Source organism: Buceros rhinoceros, unplaced genomic scaffold (assembly GCF_000710305.1).
Source record: "Buceros rhinoceros silvestris isolate BGI_N320 unplaced genomic scaffold, ASM71030v1 scaffold34423, whole genome shotgun sequence".
Classification (NCBI taxonomy): Eukaryota; Metazoa; Chordata; class Aves; order Bucerotiformes; family Bucerotidae; genus Buceros; species Buceros rhinoceros.
The window spans coordinates 1-9,816 of record NW_010404790.1 but is presented as its reverse complement, the minus strand read 5'-3'; the positions used below and the strand labels follow the sequence as shown (position 1 = coordinate 9,816).

Sequence of the window (9,816 nt, the reverse complement as noted above, 5' to 3'; positions counted from 1 at the left end):
AGTTGTAGATGGATGACTCAGAGATAAATTAACTCAGAATCCATCTTGACCACTTTTTGACTACATCTTTAGATAAATAAACTGGCCTGCAGTGGGAGGAGGAGGAGGGCAGGAGATCACCTTGGCAAAGTGAAGCAGGTGTCTCAACTATCTCTCTTTTGATCCTCAGGGGTGGTAACGCTCAGTTTGGAGTTCACTCATCTGTGCTACAGCTACCCGCCCCACAGTACATAAGGACCTAATCCTGTTCTTCATTGCAGGTTTCTAAGTGACTGAGGCCAGAAAGAAGCACACACAAGTCGCCATCCATTTCAGGAGAAATGGTTGAACCTGTGGGCAACCACTATGTTGTAGCCAGACGGGTATACTCAGAGAATTTGTTCAATGAAGAGCATGAGAAATTGCATAGATACCATAAAACCTTTTGGGATCACCTGAAACTCTATTTTAGGTAAGGAGAAATTTTCTTTTTCTAAATATGAATCTAAAGAAACAGCCCAAACTGCTGCTCTCAGACAGGATGAATTCTATCCTGATGACTTCCATCTCAGATTCCAACAAAGCAAATGAAAACTCGTTAACCAAATGCAATGCCAGAGTTTTCCGAAGAATTTTTAGCTGCTATCATCCTTAGAAGTCTTCCTACAGCTGTATCCCAGACAGCTTCTCTTTTGCTGGGCACTTGTCAGCACAGACTCCAGGGAGACCTTATTCTGACCTTTCAATACTTCAAGGGGGCTTGTAAGAAAGATGAGGACAGACTTTTTAATAGGGCCTGTAGTGATAGGACAAAGGGTAATGGTTTTAAACTAAAAGAAGGTAGATTCAGACTTAAGATATAAGGAAGAAATTTTTTTATTATGAGGGTGGTAAAACAGTGGAACCTGTTGCCCACAGAGGTGGTAGATGCGCCAACCCTGGAAACGTTTAGGGTCAGCTTGGAATGGGCTCTCAGCAACTTGATCTAGTTGCAGATGTCCCTTCTCATTGCAGGCGGAGTTGGACTAGATGACCTTTGAAGGTCCCTTCCAACCCAAACTGTTCTATGATTCTATGAAAATTTTGGTTGGAAGGGACCTCTGGAGAACCACCAGATTCTCCTTGAAGCACGCCTGGCAAAGCAGGTTGAGCAGGGCTGTGTCTGGGTGAGATTTTGACCTCTGGCAGCCTATACCTGAATCCTTCATTTCCTTTCTCCCCCAGACAGGCTGTAACTCAGCTGAGCTTTCACTGACAGAGCTCTGTCCTCTTGTGTCTTTACAGCTGCTCCTCGCAAAGGGTCAAAAAAATTGCCTTGCGTTTGTTTCCTGTCGTCTCATGGCTGCCAGCCTACCGCTTCAAGGAGTGGATCCTGAGTGACATTGTCTCTGGCGTCAGCACGGGCCTCGTGGCTGTCCTGCAAGGTACATCTGGGAAATGTGTGGTGTGACACAGCGTGCTAGTGCAGGTGCAAAGGGACTTCTGGCTTCAGCCTGTAACATGCGCATCGCCTTCCCTGGCTCTCTGTTCTTGCAGGTCTCGCCTTTGCTTTATTGGTGAACGTCCCCCCTAGTTATGGACTATATGCAGCATTTTTCCCTGTTCTGGTCTATTTTATCTTTGGCACATCTAGACATATCGCAGTGGGTAAGTTCAGGCACACCGCCCACACTCCTCACTGGTGAAGAAGTACGTGCTGCCCCTTTGGATCTCTAACGAACCCCTTCCGCCTGTCAGGTCCCTTCCCTGTCCTGAGCCTGATGGTAGGAGCAACCGTCATCAGGCTGGTCCCTGATGAGGTGGCTGGAAATGGCACTTCTGTGAATAACTCAGCAATAAATGAACAGAGGGTGATGGTGGCTGCATCTGTAACCTTCATTTCTGGTGTTTTTCAGGTAGGTAAATATATACGCCTGTGCCCGCATGCATCTATATGCACATGTGTGAACAGATGGATGGGGTGGACTGCCCTTCCCCGTTGTTTTCTGCTGGTGTAGTCACCAAAGTAATTCTCTTCCCTTTCCCATGCAACTGACTTTGGTTCACTGATTAGGAGACATCTGCCCCTCTCCAGTGACCAGCCACTGACTCATGCTCTGAAACCCCCGGGATTGTCCTGACCTAACCCTGCAGCCCACACAGGTGTGAATGATGCAGACAAACCAAGGGGTATAAAAGCTCTATCTTATAATAGTAAAGTATTTGGATTTGTCTTTAAAACAAACAAACAAACGAACCACCCAACAATTTCTCCTTCCTTCCTACTATAGAATTCCTACAGTTCCTTCGTTCCTAACATATTGGTATGTTTGCGCTTCATGAAATGCTGCTACCATGTAAAAATATGGGTATGGAAAATCCTAAGACTAAGGAGGTTTATCTTAGCTATTTAAAAAAAAAAAAAAAAAAAAAGGTTCTCCCCGCTCCCCCGCTCTAACAATTACTCTTACTAGTCTTATGGCCCCCTGTTGCTACGTCTTAACTTTTATTACAAGTCTATAAAAGTATTTTCCTTAATCACTGGATGTATGGAATTAGGTGAAATTCTTTTTTCCATCAAATATGGTTCTCTTTGTTCCAGGGGTTGCTTAAAAGCCCAAACGAATCCCACTGACATAAGGCCATTTTGCATTTCAGTTGCTTCTGGGAATTCTCCAGTTTGGATTCATCGTTATTTATCTATCACAATCATTAATCAGTGGTTTCACGACTGCTGCCGCTGTCCATGTTCTGGTATCTCAGCTGAAATTCATGCTTCAGCTATCTGTCCCTGGATATAATAAACCTTTAGGCATTGTCTACGTAAGTGCTAAGTGTTCATTATTTGATAGTGCTTTCGAAACCTGTGTATCACAAGGCAGTAATAACAGAAAATAGCCAAGCAGGAGGAAAGACAAGACAAAAATATAAGAGGTGGGTTATCAGTATATGAACAGTCTTCAAATTTATTACCAAACACCAATTTATACCTTGTTGGGCTAATGAGATAATATTTTCTATTGCATGTTGGCATATTTTAACTAAGCATTTAACTTTGCCTCAAACATTTAATTATTTGTTTCTAGTGGATTGATATTATATATCTTTAATTTGGGTATGGCTCTGTGAGGGGTGTTGGATGAGGAAGAAGGAAGGAGAAGGACAGGAAGGAGTGGAGAGAGGCACCTGCTCAGGAATTCTATCGCTCATGTTTCATAACAGGCATGTGGGGGGAGGCCAGGAGGAGAGGGTTGAGAGAAGCAGAAAAGGTCTTTCATGGATGGTTTTGTCATTTGGGCGCTGCGCATGCACATTCATTGGGGCTTGCAATCCACATCATGCCACGAGGAATAAATCCCAGCCACTGTAATCCTTAGGGCAATTCAGATACAGGCCCGGCGGGAAGCGTCAGTGGTACTGTGCCAGGGCACTTCTAGTTCTAAAGCACCACACGTTTCTTCCTGATTTTGCAGACTCTGGAGAGCATTTTCAGCCAGATCACAAAAACAAACATCGCTGACCTTGTCACATCCCTTGTTGTCTTGCTTATTGTGTTCGTGGTGAAAGAAATGAACGATCGATATAAAGCAAAGTTACCAGCTCCCATCCCAATCGAACTCCTTGTGGTAACGGTCACTTCTCTTTGATTTTGCAATTGCTCCATCGCTATACTGACACTGGAAGCAAAGTTTTAACTATTTCTTCTCCTGTTCTGCATGAAATGGTGGGCTATCTTTTTATCTGTAAAGAAAAATTGACAGCATTCATGATCTATCGTGAGATGTTTTACCTCTGCTTAGCTGTTCTAAAGTGAGTATGTCTGTAGTGAGTAAAATGTTATCAGCTATGAGTTTTTTCCTTGGACGAAATTGGCTCTTGTCACCAGCCAGCTGCAGTCCCACAGCTGGGGCCCCTCTGCACCACACCAGCAAGCAGCCACTGAAGTCCTGGCCATCTGTGGCCAAGCACAAAGGAGTTTTGCCCTCCCGCAGCAGAGGGTTTTGCCCATCCCGAGCAGCGGTGAAGTGAGAGAAGCCTCACATGGGCAGCAAGTTCCTAAAGTCCTGGAGGATGTTGCTATAGATACAAGCTTGTTTTCTCTCAGAGTTATTACAGCAGCTTGTTAGAAAACACCTGATTTATGGGGTGGGACGTCGTTAGTGAGGTATTGTGACATACACTCTGTTTGATTTATGAATGTAAATCCATACCCGTAAGGTGTTCAGGAATGACATCTGAACAGCAAAGGGATGTATGTGCAGACTTGGGCCATAATCCTGATGCTAGTGATGAAACTGGAGGGAATATGGGATAGGGAAGGTCATGGGTTTTTATAGTTTCTTCACACTCTTGCTTAAATGTGCCTAATGGTGGTGGGGTTTATTATCTTTCAGACTGTCTTAGCAGCACTGATTTCCTATTTCCTTAACTTCGAAGAAAAATTTGGTGTAGCTGTCATCGGAAAACTAGAAGAAGGGTAAGTGGTTTACCTAAAATCCACCAGTGGAGCAAAATATTCTCTCTAGTTTGTCAGTGTTTAATCAGTTCAGCTATGTTCCTGATTAAAATAAGCCGCTTCATCTTCTTTCAGTAAGTAAATAGACATTTCGCTCTCACGACAACATGAGGACACACTTTCAATAGGTAAAAGTTAGTCTCTAGAGCATATCTCCCACACGACAAAGAATATACTGTGACATGAAATAATTGCATTTTCCCTCAAAGTACACACACGGTTGGGTGGCCACCACCAGCTCTGGGAAGACACCAGGACATGGCACAGTTCTGTGACCAACCATCAGCATCTCCCCAGACACCATTACCCTCTGGAGGCCTCAAAGTCTGCTCCTCCAGGAGCTTATGCATATAGAGAGTCTATGTCCACATATAGAGTATATCTCCACATAGAGAGTACATCCAGCTATGCCAGGATTTTGGCATAAAGAATTAATAGGCACATATTAAGCTAAAAAGAGGGAGGAAGACAATTACTAGGACAGTAGACTGCAGCTATTTACTCACAGGCGCACTCTTGATTGCCTCTTGAAGCCCCAGGAGTGTTAGTGGATGAAGTTTTTAGAGAAACAGCTACTTCTGTTCAAGAGTCTCTCTTTCATCACTGAAAAAAAAATCACAGAGAGGAATTCTCCCTAGGATCTGCAAAAGACCCTGATCAAAGGAGCAGGAAATGGTAAAGCTAAAGCATCAAGCAGGTAGGTAGCCTGAGAGTCAACACTACCCGACTTTATAAGTATTTGTTTAGCTGTCTAAAGCACTTCAAGGAATCACACAGGGATTTTTTGTTGTTGTTGTTGTAATTCAGTGAAATCCTTTCGCGCACAAATTCCCTGTGCAAGGGCCTTGGCGCCGTGTCAGATCTTGCATCCAAGAGTAACTAGAAGGCAGAACTGGGCATGCAACTCAAACCAAATAATCTGTGACTGCGCAAGTAAATGAGAGCTTGCTGAAACACAAACTGAGTTGAGTGCAGATAAACAGAGTCCCTGTCCTGAGGAAGGATTCTCCAAAGTTTTACAAGGCTCAGACCCATAATTCTCTGTCACATCTCTCCAAAGAGCTCAGTATGAGCTGGACCACTGCCTTGCTCGCTTGCTTGACAGCTCGTCTGCTTAGGCATATTCTTAATGAGTAGTGGGTTTTGTCTTTCAGATTTCAAGCGCCTGTTGCACCTGATGCAAGTATCCTCCAAAAGTGTATTGGTGACTGCGTTTCTATTGCAATCGTTGCATTTGCGGTAGCATTCTCTGTGGCTAAAGTGTATTCCATCAAGCACGACTACCCAATAGATGCCAACCAGGTACCGAATAACACAGAAATCAATACAGTCCCATTTGTCAATGGGAAACAAGTCATTTTAGGAGTGTTTTGCCTTGTGAATAACTGAAGCTTCTAAGAACATGAAGCAGCTTCTAAGAACAATCTCTTTTGTTTTTATTTCAGGAACTAATTGCTTTTGGGCTGGGTAATATTGTTGGTGGATCGTTCAAAGGATTTGCCTCCAGCACTGCTCTGTCGAGATCAGGTGTGCAGGAGAGCACCGGAGGCAAAACGCAGGTATAGAAGACAACAGGTTGTGAGGTGATATTTAATGCAAGAGAGCTCTTTTTTCCTAGCTGACCATAATGCCTGCAGGCACTTATTCATGGTGGAATTGTTCTCTCATGCAGATTGCAGGCATTCTCTCAGCTGCCATCGTCTTGATTGTGATCTTGGCCATTGGGTTTCTTCTGGCACCATTACAAAAGGTACTCAGTGGTTTCACCTAGCGCTTCTTCCTGCTTGCCAAAGACAGGGCTGCTCTGGGAGTCACTGGGAGTGTTCATAGGCTTCAGCGGGAGCCAAACAGGGTTTTGCAAGGTTTGGTTCTTCTTCCCAGATTGTGACAGAGAGGATCACTCTATCCAGTCACTCAAAGGGCACACAAGTGCCCAAATACCAAACAACACAGCATGAGCTTTTAGCTGCCAGAAATAATTGGGATTTGCAACCTCAAGTAAAACACCTGCGCTGTACCAAGACTAGGGAAGTTACAGCATCAACAGTACACCAGGAGATGCTCCCTGGCCTTTTATCTGCACTTTGGCCCTATTTGTGTGACCTTTTAAGTCTTAATGTTCAACATTTACTTTGCTTGCTTTAAATTTCAACATCTATTTTGGTCTTTTTAACAGTCAGTTCTTGCATCTTTGGCTCTTGGCAACTTGAAAGGAATGCTCATGCAGTTCAAGGAAGTAGGCATCCTATGGAGAAAGGACAAATACGACTGTGTAAGTTGAGTCCCACAAGCATTCAGGAATGAGGCACTCTGGAAAAGTCATCTATTACGCAAATTTGCTTACAGGTTGTCTGTCTTCTTTTTAGTACCTGCCTTACTTTGCTAAATGCACAGTGCAATAGTGGCATGACTCTTTCACCCGTGTACCCATTGCTCGTGTTTTCAGTTTTGTCCCACCTATTTTGAGCTGATTCTCTCTCCTAACTTTATTTTCATCCATTTCATCAATATCCATTAAAATACTGTTCGTTACATAAAGTCAACATAGAAGGCAGTTACAGAAAATGTCCAAATACCTACTGCATTGGCTACACACTCAGGGACACTTTCTCACAGCCACGTGGCATGTTTGTTAGATGGAAGTTACACAGCAAAAAAGCAAGTCAAGACCGTGGCTTGAAGGGTTTACTCCAAATGGTGAATCTCATGGCTGGAGGACAGGACTGCTTACCTCTTAACAGGCAGAAAATTTAGGCTCTTGCCTTTCTCATCAGCCAGTTCCATGTGTTCCCAAATGGTTCCAGGCCTCAGTTTTTTTCAGCTAACAAATGGTTATTTACCACATGAAAATGCTTTGAGATCTGTGATAAAAAAATATTCAGTATTATCTAGCCATTTGTCCCTACCAGCGGCGTACAGGCAGAGCACCTACATTTGCACATTTACAACTCTCATCTTGACCACGATCCTAATTTACTTGTAACCCTGCCTTTCTGCTGGGTTTTTATTGAGCGTTTAGCGAACCACCCATAGAAGATCTACACCTCTATCAAGCTCAGCCTTTCTTGTATAGAAGTTGTCATCCCTAGAGACACTCCTTGGTGCTAGTCAGTGAGTCTAGTCCTGTTTTACAAGAAAAAACGCCTTCCCAAAGGCAGATGGGCAGCCTGCATCAGATCTAAGAACTATTGCTGCTTCCACCCTGGGCTCACAACCCAGGTCCTTGACATGCTTATAACTGCTGCCACCCATCTCCTCGTTACAGGTTATATGGGTGGCGACTTTCTTAGCTGCTGTTTTTCTTGGCCTGGATATTGGGCTAGCAGCCGCTGTGGCATTCCAGCTGCTGACTGTGGTGATCCGCTCCCAGATGTGAGTACTTGATAGGCGCGATGAGAAGATACCTCAGGGCCTCCCATTATAAATTAACTTCCCCTGTACAGAGAAGGCCAACAGCCCTGTGCCTCAGTCTGTCCAGCAACTGTATTCGGAAAAATAACTCACAGGGGTAAACTCTCGGACAACCACAGCCGAGGCTGCTTTCTCTGATCCTCCCCTCCTGCCAGGTTTCAGCACGGTGTACAAACAACTGTGTGTGTGTGTTTGTTCACAGCCCAAGCTGCACCGTTTTGGCTAACGTTGGGAGAAGTAACATCTACAGAAACAGGAAGGATTACACCGATGTAAGAAATGTGGAGTTTTTTATTATCTATCTGCTGCATTTGTGCTTCTATAGCAGATGTTGTTACTGATACTTTTGCTCCATTGTACAGATCTACGAGCCAGAGGGAGTGAAGATTTTCAGATGCTCCTCTCCTATCTTCTTTGCCAATATTGAATTCTTCAGAGAGAAACTCATCACTGCTGTAAGTGTCTGGGGCTGTCATTCTGCACATATGAATCGCATGACACACTAAGGTGAATACAATGTCCCAATAATTACTGTATATGCAGTCAGTCCACAGTTCAAAGATGAATTTTTAATGAATAATTCAAATATTGCTGCCACTACAGTAGTCCCACCTGTACGTACACACCTCTGAGAAAGAGAACACCCTGCTTTGAGCTGAACTTATACAATAACAACATATGTATGTATTTTTAGTCCTTTAGAAGTATTGCAAACACAGAGGATATGAAGGGACACTATTTTAGTATTTATATTATTTACACCCCAAAAATGCTGGTTTACTCATCTTGACCCAAAGAGTGTAACCACAACAGTGAGAAGCTGAATGAAATCACACTATGACAGAAGTCTTAAAGTCTTCCATGACAAAGCGGATGAAGGCAGGCTCTCTTTCCACAACCAGGGCAGACAGCCAGGACCCCTGAGCCCTCACCATGCCAGAGAGGCCCGCCATCCTCAGACTGAACCAAACTTGCACTGTCAGCTCCTGTTCCTGCTGCTCTTAGTGGGGAGTTGACACACAGTGGCTATCTTGAGCACTGGTAATGAGTAGTTAATTTTTCACTTGAGGGACTGAAACTGGCAGAGGAACTAGGGAATTCAACACATTTTGGTCTCTATATGCTTGGTTTTCATCTCAGGAGAGCCCGAAGGGTTTTTTTCTATGAGTGCAGATGCTCACACCACTCTTCCTTTACACGTATGGGTACTTCTAACACCTCTCTCCTCCAGAGAGGAAGAGGCAGAAGACTCGAACAATTTAGTATTTTTGTAACCCTTATTAGCCTAGTTTACCTGCCATTTAGTTTTGTTAAAAGCACCTAAGAGATTCAAAAGACATACAAAGCCAGTATGATCAACTTTGGTTCTCTTCTTCAAGAAAACAAACCAATGTGTATATGACCTATGCTGCAGTCAGGTGGCATAGACTCAATCTCTAATCTTGGTCACTTGGGTGGCTGTCTCACAATGGAGATGAGTAGGACATGCTCTGGGCTAGCCGGCACTGTGCCAGTCTGCTGGAGTTACTGGCCTGGGCTACTGGCCCACTGCTATAATGCCGGTCCTAATGTCCTAAAGCTAGTCAGTTGGGCCTGGCTGGTTTATAGTCATACTTGTAGACACTTTTCCTAACAGAAAAAGAGCCTTCGTTTGAACTGATGAAAAGTGGTAGGCAACATCAAGTCCAAACTATGCTCAGCATGAGTGTAAAGAAAAGCCACATGAGATGCTGTGTCCTTCCCCTGGTGTCACTGGGGCTGTTTTTATTATTCAAAGTGCTGTTTCTGCAGGTTGGCTTCAACCCTCAGAGAGTCCTGAGGAAACGCAATAAAGCCCTGAGGAAGATCAGAAAGATGCTGAAGAAAGGAGAACTGCAAGTGACACCTGTATGTAAGGCAATTCCACCTGGGGTGGGCAGGGGTGAGGGGGT

The 9,816-nt window shown here is 44.1% G+C and overlaps 1 protein-coding gene across 1 annotated transcript; it reads left to right on the top strand.

Moving 5' to 3' along the window:
- Nucleotides 1-320: 320 nt before the first annotated feature.
- SLC26A3 (solute carrier family 26 (anion exchanger), member 3) lies at nucleotides 321-9,772 on the top strand (the record flags this gene model as incomplete). Its single annotated transcript, XM_010133514.1, has 15 exons — nucleotides 321-451; nucleotides 1,264-1,403; nucleotides 1,516-1,626; nucleotides 1,717-1,874; nucleotides 2,617-2,781; nucleotides 3,432-3,584; nucleotides 4,353-4,435; nucleotides 5,629-5,776; nucleotides 5,920-6,033; nucleotides 6,147-6,224; nucleotides 6,651-6,746; nucleotides 7,740-7,846; nucleotides 8,088-8,157; nucleotides 8,248-8,340; nucleotides 9,677-9,772. Coding segments are annotated over exons 1-15 (1,743 nt in total), but the record flags the coding sequence as incomplete, so codon positions are not given.
- Nucleotides 9,773-9,816: the final 44 nt, after the last annotated feature.